Source organism: Schistocerca serialis, chromosome 7 (genome assembly GCF_023864345.2).
Source record: "Schistocerca serialis cubense isolate TAMUIC-IGC-003099 chromosome 7, iqSchSeri2.2, whole genome shotgun sequence".
NCBI classification, from domain to species: Eukaryota; Metazoa; Arthropoda; class Insecta; order Orthoptera; family Acrididae; genus Schistocerca; species Schistocerca serialis.
In genome coordinates, this window is record NC_064644.1 from 545435497 (window position 1) to 545451753 (window position 16257).

Genomic DNA, 16257 nt, shown 5'->3' on the forward strand with positions numbered 1-16257 from the left:
TGGAAACGAGCGCTTGATGCAGGGAAGCAGCAGAGACGTTCCTTCCAAGGTTTACGTTCCAACGGAAGCGGTGGCGCCACCGGCGCACACAGTGACACTATCTGCGACAGCAGTACGTAATCGCCGACCAATCATAAGCCGACCAATCAGAAGCCGTCCACGGGCTATATAGAGGCTACCATAGCAGCGGTAGAGACAGTCAGCTCCTCGAAAACTCGAGATTTTATCGAGAACTCACGCTGCAAGAATACCGAGAATGTTTTACACATATGAGTAGTTATCGGACGCCATTACTGCGTTCGCTAATTACGAAACCTGTGCGTAGACATCTCATATAACATACCTCCACAAACCTCCCAACGAACTATCGGATCCGTGATACGCAGTGTAAGCGATGTACAGGGCTATTACAAATGATTGCAGCGATTTCATAAATTCACTGTAGCTCCATTCATTGACATATGGTCACGACACACTACAGATACGTAGAAAAACTCATAAAGTTTTGGTCGGCTGATGCCGCACTTCAGGTTTCTGCCGCCAGAGCGCTCGAGAGCGCAGTGAGACAAAATAGCGACAGGAGCCGAGAAAGCGTATGTCGTGCTTGACATGCACACACATGTCAGTCATAACAGTGCAACGACACTTCAGGACGAAGTTCAACAAAGATCCACCAACTGCTAACTCCATTCGGCATTGGTATGCGCAGTTTAAAGCTTCTGAATGCCTCTGTAAGGGGAAATCAACGGGTCGGCCTGCTGTGAGCGAAGAAACGGTTGAACGCGTGCGGGCAAGTTTCACGCGTAGCCCGCGGAAGTCGACGAATAACGCAAGCAGGGAGCTAAACGTACCGCAGCCGACGGTTTGGAAAATCTTACGGAAAAGGCTAAAGCAGAAGCCTTACCGTTTACAACGTTTACAATTGCTACAAGCCCTGACACCCGATGACAAAGTCAAACGCTTTGAATTTTCGGCGCGGTTGCAACAGCTCACGGAAGAGGATGCGTTCAGTGCGAAACTTGTTTTCAGTGATGAAGCAACATTTTTTCTTAATGGTGAAGTGAACAGACACAATGTGCGAATCTGGACGGTAGAGAATCCTCACGCATTCGTGCAGCAAATTCGCAATTCACCAAAAGTTAACGTGTTTTGTGCAATCTCATGGTTTAAAGTTTACGGCCCCTTTTTCTTCTGCGAAAAAAACGTTACAGGACACGTGTATCTGGACGTGCTGGGAAATTGGCTCATGCCACAACTGGAGACCGACAGCACTGACTTCATCTTTCAACAGGATGGTGCTCCACCGCACTTCCATCATGATGTTCGGCATTTCTTAAACAGGAGATTGGAAAACCGATGGATCGGTCGTGGTGGAGATCATGATCAGCAATTCATGTCATGGCCTCCACGCACGCCCGACTTAGCCCCATGCGATTTCTTTCTGTGGGGTTATGTGAAAGATTCAGTGTTTAAACCTCCTCTACCAAGAAACGTGCCAGAACTGCGAGCTCGCATCAACGATGCTTCCGAACTCATTGATGGGGACATGCTGCGCCGAGTGTGGGAGGAACTTGATTATCGGCTTGATGTCTGCCGAATCACTAAAGGGGCACATATCGAACATTTGTGAATGCCTAAAAAAACTTTTTGAGTTTTTGTATGTGTGTGCAAAGCATTGTGAAAAAATCTCAAATAATAAAGTTATTGTAGAGCTGTGAAATCGCTTCAATCATTTGTAATAACTCTATATTTCGTTCTACAGACGGACAAACAAGCTACTGTGAAAGTGATCATAATGTCTTGGCTTATTCGCGTTTGTTGGCTTCCCAAGATAGGTTTATCCAAACAGGGGACTTGCTGACAGCAAGGTAGTCTCGCATGAAGAGCTTCATCAGACCAGTGTTGGGATTGAAGAGGACAGGGACAACATTATCATCATCATCGTCGTCAACAACACTTTGCACGAAATGAGTACCTGTCAGCCCAGCGCTGCGCGGTGCTGGCGAGCTCGTCGTCCCAGTACATCTGGCGCATGTTGGCGGCCTTGGGCTGGGCGTCGTGCGTGCTGTTGGGCGACCAGCCCTGGCCCAGCGCGACGCGGCTGCGCAGCCCGTTGTGCGTGTCGAGCAGCGCCTTCTTCTCGCCGGCGGTGAGCGGCGCTGGCACGTAGCCCGTGCAGGCGGCCGACGGCCCGGCCTCCGGGTACAGGCAGAGTGTGTGGCTGCCCGGCGCGCGGCACAGCGCACAGTAGTCGACGGCCAGCAGCGGCAGAGGCGGCAGCAGCAGAAGCAGCTGCACCACCGTCACCATACTCGGCTCTCGCTGCCTGTCGGGCTGCCCGCTGCTCGGAAAGAAGACGGCCGCGTTAGCCAGCGGGGTAGCCTGGACGTGGGAGCAGGGGAGGTGCAGTGACCAGACACTGCAGGGGAGCTCACGCCCAGAAGGCTCTTGTTGGAGGAACTAAATAAAACAGATGACTGATACATTCCACATAACTCTGTTAATGCAGGAAGAAATGGGCATACCCTCGAAAGTGACAGCTTCCTAGTCATTTGGACCAGAGAAAGGACAAAATTCGCCATTATTCAAAGTGAGCGAAATAAAATCACTGTGGTAAATACTGCATCACCTTCACATAGGCGACTCAACGTACGTAATCTGCCCCATGTGTATTAGATGTCTGTCTTAAGGTGCATGCAATATTTAACAGACCACGTGTGCTTTCCCCACCCCAACCTTTGTAGCTTTCAGAAGCCGGCTCGCAGAAATTCACAAAGGAATATGACACATATCAGTGGGTGGAGTTTTCCTTCCAGCTTTGATGTACACTAAAAAACTAAACTATCATCCCGAACAGACCATAAAGGCCCAACGGTATCGACCGGCCGCTGTTCCATCCTCAGCCCATAGGCGTCACTGGATGCGGATATGGAGAGGCATGCGGTCAGCACACCGCCCTCTCGGCCGTATGTCAGTTTACCAGACCGGAGCCGCTACTTCTCAATCAAGTACGAGGGTTGCCCAGTAAATAATGCCCCATACTTTTTTTCTCCAGAAGTATTTATTCCACAACAATCAAATTTACATATGTGAAAGACTGATGTTTTGTCTACTTGCTTTATTTTTCCACATAATCTCCTTCAAGTTCGACGGCCTTTTTCCAGCGAGACACAAGAGCGTGTATTCCCTGCCGGCAAAAATCTTTACTCTGCCTACGGAGCCAGGTTGTCACTTCGTGAATCACTTCTTCGTCATCGGCAAAACGTGTTCCACGAATGAAATTCTTCATTGGCCCAAACAAGTGAAAGTCTGAAGGAGCCAAATCGGGGCTGTAGGGTGGATGGGGTAACACTATCCAACCCAGTTTCGCGATGTGTTCACAAGTCCTCAAACTTGTGTGAGGACGAGCGTTATCATGCTGAATCAAAACATCCTGTGGGTTAACATGACGCCCAAGGCGCCGGAAGCGCTGCTTAAGTTTGTCTAATGTTTTGACATAAGCCTCTGAATTAATGGTACTGCCTTTTGGCATCACATCAATGAGAATTACGCCCTCGCAATCCCAAAACACAGTCATCATGACTTTTCCGGCTGAAGGAACTGTTTTGAATTTTTTCTTCTGTGGAGAATAAGCATGACGCCATTCCATCGATTGTCTTTTTGTTTCGGGCTCAAAATGATGCACCCAAGTTTTATCACCTGTCACAATCCGTGACGAAAAGGCCTCCCCGTCAACGTGAAAGCGTCGCAACAAATCGAAAGAAATGTCTTTTCTTTGGGATTTGTGATCGACAGTAAAACACCGAGGAACCCATCTTGCACACACTTTTGAGTATCCAAGCTGATTGATAATCACATCCACACTTCCTTTGCTTACTGACAACTCCAGTGCCAATTGTCGAGTCGTAATGCGTCGATCCCGTCGAATGAGAACATCAGCCCGCTGCAACATGTCAGGCGTGACAGCCGTGGGAGGCCTTCCCGACCGCGGCAAATCTCGGAGCTCCGCAGCACCGCCCTGTGATGCTTTCACCCTCTGTGCCCAGCGACTAACAGTACTCCTATCGACTGCAGATGTTCCGTAGACGTTGCACAAGCGTTTATGAATATTGCCCACGGTTTCTTCCTCTGCTACGAGAAATTCAATCACTGCACGTTGTTTCTGACGGATGTCACTTGCAGACGCCATTTTAGAACATTCCTACACCACCGCTCTCTGTCGGAGGAAATTTAAACTTTGCGTACACACGCGGGAAACTTCAAATAACTCGCACCTAAAGTGTCACATTTCTAATATTTTTTATTTCGGAGAAAAAAAATGGGGCATTATTTACTGGGCAACCCTCGTAGCTGCTCAGTTTGCATCACAGCGGCTTAGTGCAGCCCGCTTGCCAACAGCGCTCGGCAGACCGGGCGGTCACCCATCCAAGTGCTAGCCCAGCCCGACAGCGCTTAACTTCGGTGCTCTGACGAGAACCGGTGTTACCACTGCGGCAAGGCCGTTGGCTTCGACATACACTTAAGAGCCAAAAAAAAAAAACTGGTACACCTGACTAATATAGCGAAGGGCCTCCGCGAGCACGCAGAAGTGCCGCAACACGACATGGCATGGACTCGACTAATGTCTGTGCTCGAGGGAATTGACACCATGAGTCCTACACGGCTGTCCATAATCAGTACGAGTACCACAGGGTGGAGAACTCTTCTGAACTGCACGTTGCAGGGCATCCCAGATATGCTCAATAATGTTCATGTCTGGGGAGTTTGGTGGCCAACGGAAGTGTTTAAACTCAGAAGAGCGTTCATGGAGCCACTCTATAACAACTCTGGACATGTGATGTGTCGCATTATCCTGCTGGAATTGCCAAAGCCCGTCGGAATGCACAATAGACATGAATGGATGCAGGTGGTCAGGCAGGGTGCTTACGTACATGCCAACTGTCAGAGTCCTGTCGAGACATGAGTCCCACATCACTCCAACTGCAAACACCCCACACTGTTATAGAGCTCCACCAGCATAAACAGTTCCCTGCTGACATGCATGGTCTATGGATTTATGAGGTTGCCTCCATACACTTATACGTACATCCGCTCAATACAATTGGAAATGAGACTCGTCCGACTAGGCAATATGTTTCCAGTCATCAACAGTCCAATGTCGTTGTTGACGGGCCCAGGCGGGGCGTTAAGCTTTGTGTCGTCCAATAATCAATTGTACACGTATGGGCCTTCGGCTCCGAAATGACGTTTCGTTGAATGGTTCGCACGCTGACACTTGTTGGTGGCCCAGCACTGAAATCTGCAGCAATTTGCGGAAGGGTTGCAGTTCTGCCACGTTGAACGTTTGTCTTCAGACGTCATTGGTCCCGTTCTTGCAGGATCTTTTGCCGGCCGCAGCGATATCGAAGATTTGATGTTTTACCGGATTCGTAATATTCACGGTACACTCGTGAAATGGTCGGACGAGAAAAGCTCCACTTCATCGCTACCTCGGAGATCCTAAGTCCAATCACTCGTGCACCGACTATAACACCACGTTCAGACTCAGTTAAATCTCGATAACCTGCCATTGCAGCAGCAGTAACCGATCTAACGACTGCGACAGAGACTTGTGGTCTTATATAGCGGTTGCAGACATCAGCGCCGTATCCTGCCTGTTTACGTATTTGAATACGCATGCCTATACCAGTTTCTGGCGCTTCAGTGTATAACAGGTGAAGTTGCAGGCTATACCACTAGGGGCAGCCAAATCGGAACATGTAGACTCAGGATGTCCCAGAACAACAAGCAACAAGCTTCGAGGAGATGTAGAGGGTGTCTTGAGGAACAAATCGAGGACTGGAAATCGTCTCCAGAAATGTTATCTAATCACGCTACAAAGCGTCAAACTTACGGGCGCCGGCGCCTGCCTTCTGGGCAACTCCTTCGGCAGCAAACGTGACTTGGGACGCTGACGGACCATAGGTGGAAAGTGTCTCATTGTTTTTTGTTATTCAATAATCGCGACTGATTGCCACGATAGCCAGAGGAGGAGATGGAACTATCTGGAACCTTGCAATGCTCTGTTGCCTCGGTGCATAACTGTTTGGCCGGCCGGTGGGGCCGTGCGGTTCTAGGCGCTTCAGTCTGGAACCGCGTGACCGCTACGGTCGCAGGTTCGAATCCTGCCTCGGGCATGGTTGTGTGTGATGTCCAAGTTCTAGTGGACTGATGACCACAGATGTTAAGTCCCATAGTGCTCAGAGCCATTTGAACCATAACTGTTTCCGACACACGTTTCCATCTGCAGTTTACTTTTCTCCCGGAACCCTTCTAAAATCTCCAATATTTTTCCGTACACAGGAGAAAAATAAATTGCAGAGGGAAACCCGTTTCCGAAACCGTCATCCATCGAGGCCACAGAGCGAGTCATTCATAGGAGACAAAGCCTGTCTACGCAGCAGCTAGCCCCCACCTTCTCCAATGCCGATCTCGCCAATCAGTCGCGATTGCTGATTAACAGACAACGTTGCGAGACATTCCTTCTACGGTCAGGCAAAGCACAAACTCACCTTTGTTGCCGAAGGTGCGGCCTAGTGACAGGTGCTGGCGCTTGTAACTTCGACACTCTCCAGCGTTATTGGATAACATTTCCAGACATGGTTTCCTCTTCTCGTTTGCTTCCTCTAGACATCCTCTACAACGCCTCGAAGTTTGACGCACCATTTCCAGGACACCCTGTATATCATCCACTCTTTATTGTCGCAACAAATTATTTCGCAACTGTATATAGGCAACACAATAAGCAGATTGTCCAAGAGGACTGTTGTCATTCCTGTAGTGATAACAGGTTCAACGACCTGCGTGAATATTTTGACATTTGCTGCGCCACAAACAGTGCTTGGATTGATCCCGAGTAATGTCAACCAAAATCCAGGAGAGATTCTCTTCCACTGACATTTTCTGTATGCCTCAAAATCCGGAGATACTTATGAATAACCCCGTATATCAGTTGCACTGATAAGAGACGTGTTGTGACTGGGTTCGTGATTTCCTGTTAAAATCCTAGCCCTTCGTAGTATTTGATGGAAAGTCATCTGATGAAACCGAAGTTCTATCTGGGGTTCTCAAAGGTAATGTTATAGACCTCTATTGTTCTCAATCTATATAAACGATCTAGGAGACAATCTGAGTAGTCCTCTTATACTTTGCAGATGATGCTGTCGTTGACCGCCTAGTCACCTACCAGAAGATCGAAACAACCTACAAAATAATTTAGATAAGATATCTGAATGTTGCGAAAATTGACGATTGACCCTGAACAATAAAACGTTCCTCCCAGTATGTATTGATAAAATTCCGTTAAATTTCTGGTAAACCTACACAATGAATCACATACATTTAAACACTGTCGAGTCAGCTAAATACCTAGTGATTATAATAGCTACGAACAGATTAAACTAGAGCCATCACACAAAAAAATATTGTGATGTATGGGAACAAAAGGTGCAACAAATCTACTGCGCTTCTTTACATTTTCCTGGAGTACTGCTGCGCAGTGTGAGATCCTTACCATGTAGGATATGCGGATATCATCGACACACTTCACAGAAGGCCAGCTGTTTTGTACTATCGCGAAATCGGGAAGAGTGTGTCACGGATATGAACCACTAATTGGGGTCACTGTCATTAAAAAGGATGCTGTTTTACGTTGCGGTGAGGTCTTTTCACGAAATTTCGATCACAAAATTTCGCCTCCCTGTGCTAAAACGTTTTGTTGATTCCCATCTGCATAGGGAAAAATGACTTAAACACTTACACATGTGAGTTGCCGAGATGTGATGTAGATCTACAGGGTGTCCCGAAAAAACATCCACAAACTTTAGGGACAGGTTCCTTATACCAATAAAGCAACAAATGTCTAGTAAACAAGGGCTCTAAAGCGCGTCTCTCAAGAGATATGTGGCCTTTTTCATCTTCGATGCTATGGGACAAGGTGCTCATGCATTTCGCTAAAATTTTCAAGCTCTGAGACTTTTCTGTCTATAACAGCGTTATATAGATCTACATCTACATCGATTCTCCGCAATCTACCTTATGGTGCGTGGCGGAGGGTACCCCGTACCACTACTAGTCACTTCCTTTCCTGCTCCACTTGCAAACAGAACGAGGGAAAAGCGAGGATCCCTATGAACCCCTAATTTATCCTATCTTGTGTTCTTGATCCTTACGCCCTATGCGTGTTGGAGGCAACAGAATCGGTCTGCTGTCAGGTTCAGATGCTCGTTCTCTAAATTTTCGCAGTGGCATTCCTAAAAAAGAACGTCGCCTCCCCTCCAGGGATTCCCATTTTGGTTTCCGAAGCATCACCGAAGCACTTGCGTGTCGTTCGTACCTACCAGTAACAAATCTAGCAGCCCGCCTCTGAATTGATTCGATGTCCTCTCGCAAAAAAAATGAGGCCAGCCGTACATCAAAAACGAGAATTTTGGCCAGACTTATATATGGCGCCTTACAAAATACAAATGTTACAACATCTTATCGGGTTCGGTCCTGGTCATGGGATCCAGTATGCACAATTTGTGATATACAAGCTGGAGGAAAAGCGTCGTTCCCCCTGTGACATAAAATTTACGAATAAAGCTCATATCTGTGTGAACGGAGCCGGCCGCGGTGGCCAAGTGGTTCTAGGCGCTTCAGTCCGAAACCGCGCGACTGCTACGGTCGCAGGTTCGAATCCTGCCTCGGGCATGGATGTGTGTGATGTCCTTAGGTTAGTTAGCTTTAAGTAGTCTAAGTTCTAGGGAACTGATGACCTCAGATGTTAAGTCCCATAGTGCTCAGAGCCATTTGAACCATTTTTTGTGTGAACGGATAGGTAAATAAACAGAATCAAAGGAAGTGGTGAGATGTCAGTCATTACTGGATGAATTCATCGAAGGCAGTTGGTGCATCGAAAGAGGTGCTTTGGTGTGGAATACGGGGTTCTCGTATTGGTGGCTCTTCTTCGTTCATGGTACTCTAAGAGAAGCCGGTTACCTGCGGTTGTTAGAAGATGATACGCTACCGTTGTTGCTGTCTGAAGATGGAACAATTACAACTTTTTTCGGCACTATGTTATCTCATTTTATTACGAGATAGTTGTCCGGGCATATCGGGAGATGGGTGCGTCTTAGAGGTCCGGTGGAGTGGCAGAAACTTTACGCAGATTTAGGTCCATTAGATTTCTACCACTGGGGACGTGTAAACACCACACTTCAGGGAGCTCTTTCTGAATGTTTGAGCTCCCATTCCGATACAGGTGTTGGCGGAGGAATGGGTGCAGCGGATAACAAGAAGATTACAACCTGCTGGACACCACATCCTGTACCCCCTGTACGCTATCACCATCGTTCGCCTTATTCTACATCTGCACCCATACTCTGCAAACCACTATGAAGTGTGACTCTTCAAGCTTTCCCTGCGGATGTGTTGTAAATAGTCTTCACGGGTTTGCCGCCGTATCACGTTGTGCAGATTCCACAATACTTCCTCGGAGGAAGTCTGACCTCTTCAGGTGGTTCAACCTTGCTCGTGGCTAGGTACGATTGACGGTATCCGCACACCGACGCCCCGTTTTTAGAAGACGCGCGCGAAGAATGCGCAGACGCGGAAATCGCGCATGCGCAGTGATTTGCCATATTCAAACTCCCGGTGACGAAAATCGCAGAGCGGCTCTCCCGCGCTAGCGCTGTACGCTGCGTTTGTCAACAGTGCGGCCAGACGTTACTCACCAACGGCCATACTATGCCAGTGTAATGACGGGCCTGTTAGCGAAGAATCTTCATTTTCGCGTCGTGATTTAATAGCAGCCAATGCAAGTTTCCAGGCTGTGTTCAGTTGAAATCCCGTATCCTTGATGATGAGATTATCGGCTGTACGGATATTGCTTCCTTAATGACGCAGTCCCGGAAAGATGATGCTGGGGATAAAACTTCCGTCTTTTCATAAATCATAAGATGTCCTGTATTCAGGCAGTGTTCCGCAATTGCCGACTTTTCCGGTTGGCGAAGGCGTGTATGACGCTGACGTTCATCCCAGCGTTCTTGCACTGTGCGACCTGTCTGGCCTATATACGCTGTCCCACGCTAACAAGGAATGATTGTGCGTTCTGTAATCACGTCTTCATGTCCATTATAATTATCCGGGCTGTTATGCCGTGGTCGGTTGATGAATTTTGTGTCGATTCCCAACGTTTCGTCTCCGACTGCGGGAGACATCTTCAAGGGGGTCCGTAGGTCGATGGAAGGTCCAACACACCCACTGGCTCGCTACTGACTGCCGCTAAATTCCGTGTCCGCGCGCTCCCACGCCGCGGCGTGACGTCACGTGATTTGAAAACGTCAGTGCCATTGGCCGCTGTCCGTCGCCGTCGATCGCCGTTGCCGTCACCCAGTAGTGGACGGGTGGTACACATCTTCTTTAACACCGGCATCCATATACCGCTTAATTTCACGCCCTCCTCCTTTCGGTTGAAATTATTTGAGTGTTCAGCGATTTCGATTGCCTCCCTGTAGAGACTTTCGTAATATCCACTTGTGGTCGCTAGTACTTGCGTCTCCTCGAAACGAATATCGTGGTGCCCTGGCTGGAAAGCATGCTCCGCAACAGCTGATCGTTCCGTTTCTCCTCTTCTACAATTTCCCTTGTGCTCTTCCAAACGTTTAGAAACAGTTCTTTTAGTGGTACCCACATAAACATCACCACAGCTGCATGGGATCCTATACACTCCAGCTTTTTCCAATGGTTTGCGAGCGTCCTTGGCAGGCTTAAGGTATTCCTGTATCTTCCTGGTGGGCTTGTAAATTACGATAATATTCCGCTTCGTCAAGATCCTCCCTATTCTTTCCGTTACATTTTTAACAAATGGCAGGAAAACCTTAGATTTTGGAGTAGCCTGTACGTCAGTATGATTTCTGCGTGGCTGCCTCAACGCACGTTTTATTTCGGCGTACAAATATCCGTTCTTCATTAGTGCATTGTGGAGATGTTCCATCTCAGCGTCTAGCAACTCAGGTTCACAAATATTTCTAGCTCTGTCCGCTAACGCCTTGATAACACCCCGCTTCTGTTGTTGGTGGTGGTTCGAACCCCGGTGCAAATAACGGTCCGTGTGCGTGGGTTTGCGGTATACTGAGTGGCCCAAACTACCATTTTTCGTTTCTAAAAACAAGCACATCGAGGAAATGTAATTTGCCGTCTACCTTCTCCTCCATTGTAAACTGAATTCTTGGGTTTATACTGTTCAGATGTTCGTGGAACCGGTTTAGTTCCTCCCTACCATGTCTCCACAGCACAACCGCGTCATCCACGTATCGGAACCATACATTTGGTTTTTTGCTGGCAGTATCTAAGGCCTGTTCTTCGAATTTCTCCATAAAGAAGTTTGCAATTACGGGACTTAGGGGGCTTCCCATAGCCACGCCATCCGTTTGCTTATAAAACTGTTCATTCTACTTGAAGTATGTGGTCGTCAAACAACACTTAAACAGTTCTGAAATATCGGCAGGAAAAATTCGATCCAGCTGTTCCAATACACCATTAAGTGGAACCATGGTAAACAGCGATACCAAATCGAAGCTGACCAATATGTCCTCCGGTTGGACCACTATGCCTACGTAATCGTTGCATTTCATACCCCTACAAAAGTCGACCGATTCCAGTCCTGATATTTTAGGTATAAAATACTACGTTTTTTTCCTTTTTTTAAGTTCATAGTTTTATGTTTCTGACCGTTTAAGACGAGTTGCCAATCTTTGTGCTACTTTGAATATTTGCATAACTTCTTCCAAACCTTACAAGTACTTCATCATAGATAACTGCATCACCTGCGACAAGCCTTTGGCTGCTACAAATATATCTCTGGTGAGTCGTTAATATACAAAACAAAAAGCATGGGCTCCAACACGCTTGCCTTAGGCACACCTAAAGGTCTTGTAAATATGTTAATGACTCTTCGCATATGCCACAGCGTCCTCTCTACCAAGATATCCTCAACCCAGTCATAGGTTTTGCTTAATACCCCGTACGACCGTGCTATCGATGGTAAGCGTAAGTATGGTAGTGAGTCTAATGATTTTGAGAAATCAAGGAATACTGCATCTGTCTACAGCTTTTAGGATGTCATATGAGAAAACGTGAGCTGGATTGCACATGATCGGTGTTTTCTGTATCCATGCTTCTTGTCATGGAGAACTCACTCTTATAGAGATATATCTCTTTACGTTTAAGCTCAGATTTTGTTACAATAAGAGAAAGAGACATCAATGAGATTGGACCGAAGTTCTGTACAAAGTGCTACATAACTACTAACGTCGCCAGTTCTCCCGTTTTCTCCGGATTCTTACGTATTTTGACTATTTTTTTAGCCCCTCGTCTCATGCAGTTAAGAATATTTATTCCATATTTCGTTCTAATGTAATATTGCGTAGTTGAGCTGCAATATTTTTTCGATTTTCTTAACTATTCAATCTCGATTAGTGTCACTCCCAACATTAATTAGTTTTACATGCATATACTCAAAGACGCATGTATGTATGTTTACGCCGGCCGCTGAGGACGAGCGATTCTAGGCGCTTCAGTCCGGAACCGCGCGACCGCTACGGTCGCGGGTTAGAATCCTGCCTCGGGCATGGATGTGTGTGATGCCCTTAGGTCAATTAGGTTTAAGTAGTTCTAAGTCTAGGGGACTGATGACCTCAGATGTTAAGTCCCATAGTGCTCAGAGCCATTTGAACCATTTTTTGTAAGTTTACGTTGGTATTAGGTTCTAGAACTGCCGCAAGGAACAAATTATTGTGTTGGTAAGGCTAGAGACCGGAAGTTGAAGATCTGGAAATGGTAATATCCCCCAAACTTGCTTGAAACTTTATTTTGCTTTTTGTTTTTGTAGCTGCTGTGTGGCTCGGTATTTGTCTCTTGCATCTCATACGGTTACGTTGCGTCTGTCATAGTACAAGTGTGACAGTATGCGTGGCGAAAGTGATGAGAAGTGCCATGGAACACCACCGGAGAATAAACGTCGTTTCATGTGTGTTCATATTTCAAAATTTTCACTGCCCCAATAAAACATCAATTATTGGATAGAAGATAGACCTGTTACGCAAAACACTGTTTTTTTTCCTATACAAGTAGATGTTTCAGCATCTTTGTACCACAGTTCGTGGATTTTCTTTAGGGTAGTTCCGGGGGAGGCGCCGCATACGTTGCAGTTGCTCAGTGGACCCCATGGCTTAATAGAAGTGCTTACGTTTCGATAGAGTAAAGATATCCCTTCAAAACATTTTCAGCGCCATGATTAGTTCTTAGTTATGATAAGAACTACCGTCTACATGCCAAAATAAAATCCGTTACATACGCCGCACAGTTTTTGGTTAGGGATACTTATCGCACAAATCAAATAACGGTTTAAATAAATGAAAACATTTCTGTTTTGTTCGTATTTCCTAGCAGATGAGTTAGGATGCATGTTTAACGTATTCACACAGTCTCATGAAGATCAATGCACAGTATTATTCAATATTCCCACGTATGTACAATATATTAGCTAACTACTTAAAATTTATTCACCGGATACTGACAAAATAAGTGTATTCAATTAGCAAATAAAATTATATTTTTACTATTTAAAGAAAACATCTAATCAAATTAATAATTGCATGTGGTCCATTTTAGGTCACCTGTTACAAATGAAAACCATGGGCCAAATCTCGTGGTCTTTGGGACCTAGAAAGATTGAAGGAGGATTTTGTCAGAATGCGGACTGAGGATATATCCTTTCGGGGCGCCGAAAGGCATCTAATTCAGAAGAAGGCGTTTTGCTTGAAAGCTTACTTATTTAGCAGTCTTTTCTTGTGCCTGTCTGCGACGCAGCGTGTCCACTACATTGTGAACGGCAGTCTACCCTTTTCATAATATTAATAAGAAAGGTCTCAAATTTGAAGCTCAGATTGGCAAAAGGAAATTAGATTTTTAAAAAAACGTTTCAGATCCCGACGACTTGGATGACGACATAAAAGAATCAAAGAAGTATCCCCAGATATGTGTGTAAGTTGTGGGGAGAATTATACCTGAAAACCACAAAAACTGTGACTGGTTATATTGGACAGCCTATAAGTTATGGTTACACGAAGACTGCACAATTTCTGACATTATTTTGAGTAGATTGCGGCCGAGAAAATAGAAAGAAAAGCAAATGAACTAAGTTTACAGATCTTACCTCTGTCTTTCGTTTAATATTTCACTAGGATATGTTTTGACTTGAAAAAAAGGGTAATTTTGCGGTTTTTTGTGATGCGACATCACACACAGCATAAGGGATAGAAGCTGCAATGTAAAGATGTTTTCACGGTGAAATATTATGTTTAAACGTTACATTGAAATTTCAAAGAAATTGTATGTTATAGACAATTGATCTATTTAGGTTTACAATTTCTTTTTGAATAAATGTGCACCATCGGACTTCACATATGCGATTTTGAAAATGTATGCCATTCCTCCCGGATTTTCCCTATTTAAAGCTGTGACATTTGAACATGTTTGAAGCTATAATTTAGCTGCGAAAACAGCTTTTGTTTGTTGTTGTCATTCAATTAATTTACGCTGGCGGATTATCTAGGACCCGCTGTGTATTTTTGTGTACTGGTAGCTTGTCATCTCATGTCACATTACCGAATTCAAATCTACTCATAATAACTGACTTTATTCCGTTGTATGCCACAAACGGGACTGCGAAAATCGTAGTCAACACGGCATCTGTATTCACCCTGTTGCTGCAGTCCTATATTAGTCAAATGACAAACTTATTTACATTGAGTAACCGAAGTGCCATTAAACGTTTGGACTGATAGGATATTGGAACAACTCTCTCAGGCTCGTGATACTCATTTGTATACATGTAGAGAAATCTTTGTTCTGTCACCCCTATCCAGATTACACTATTAATAACATATCTATCTGTTTATTTGTTTAAATGTAATAGAAATACGTTCATTTCGTAGCCGATATCAAGATCTACTCAATGGTGTAGATGGATTTTATACGCTATTCTTAATGCATTTGCGGACCTATGTTTATATGAACTTTTTCCTAAAGTTTTAGTTGTTGAATAACATATTTAAATATTTGAACATCTTCGTGAATCACCCTGTATATTTACATATATAGGAGATAGCCATGAGTGACCTGCGAAATTTTATCGGTGGAGTCAGATTTCACCTCGTATGTTTATACGAAATCAGAAAAGGGAAATAAAGAATTGTAAGTTAGCATTAATGAGGATGAAATGTAAGATTGTATCTTGCCGTCATTATTGTTTATTCTGTATGTCGTTACCAAAAAATTTGAAAAGTAACAGAGAATTTCAGAATAACATTATGAATTTAAAGGAGAAGCACACGGGATTATTCGATCGCCTGCAAAAAAGGATTACGTAGTGGACAATGTTTTTGTTGTTGTTGTGGTGTTCAGTCCTGAGACTGGTTTGATGCAGCTCTCCATGCTACTCTATTCTGTGCAAGCTTCTTCATCTCCCAGTACCTACTGCAGCCTACATCCTTCTGAATCTGCTTAGTGTATTCATCTCTTGGTCTCCCTCTACGATTTTTACACTCCACGCTGCCCTCCAGTACTAAATTGGTGATCCCTTGATGCCTTAGAACATGTCCTACCAACCGATCCCTTCTTCTTGTCAAGTTGTGCCACAAACTCCTCCTCTCCCCAGTTCTATTCAATACCTCCTCATTAGTTATGTGGTCTACCCATCTGATCTTCAGGATTCTTCTGTAGCACCACATTTCGAAAGCTTCTATTCTCTTCTTGTCTAAACTATTTATCGTCCATGTTTCACTTACATACACGGCAACACTCCATACATATACTTTCAGAAACGACTTCCTGACACTTAAATCTATACTCGATGTTAACATATTTCTCTTCTTCAGAAACGCTTTCCTTGCCATTGCCAGTCTACATTTTATATCCTCTCTACTTCGCCCATCATCAGTTATTTTGTTCCCCAAATAGCAAAACTCCTTTACCACTTTAAGTGCCTCATTTCCTAATCTAATTCCCACAGCCTTACCCGACTTCATTCGACTACATTCCACTATCATTGTTTTGCTTTTGTTGATGTTCATCTTATACCCTCCTTTCAAGACATTCTCCACACCGTTCAACTGCTCTTCCAAGACCTTTACTGTCTCTGACAGAATTACAATGTCATCGGCGAACCTCAAAGAT

The 16257-nt window shown here is 45.1% G+C and overlaps 1 protein-coding gene and 1 pseudogene across 1 annotated transcript in view; both read right to left on the reverse strand.

Moving 5' to 3' along the window:
- The window catches only part of LOC126413237 (cysteine-rich venom protein-like), a 148000-nt gene extending 145966 nt beyond the window's left edge, over window positions 1–2034 (reverse strand). Inside the window, exon 1 of the mRNA XM_050083136.1 lies at window positions 1976–2034. Within this exon, the coding sequence (XP_049939093.1) occupies window positions 1976–2034 (59 nt within the window). The remainder of the gene's footprint in view (window positions 1–1975) is intronic.
- A 2355-nt stretch (window positions 2035–4389) lies between these two features.
- On the reverse strand, window positions 4390–4507 carry LOC126413636 (5S ribosomal RNA; annotated as a pseudogene).
- Between the last annotated feature and the right edge of the window lie 11750 nt (window positions 4508–16257).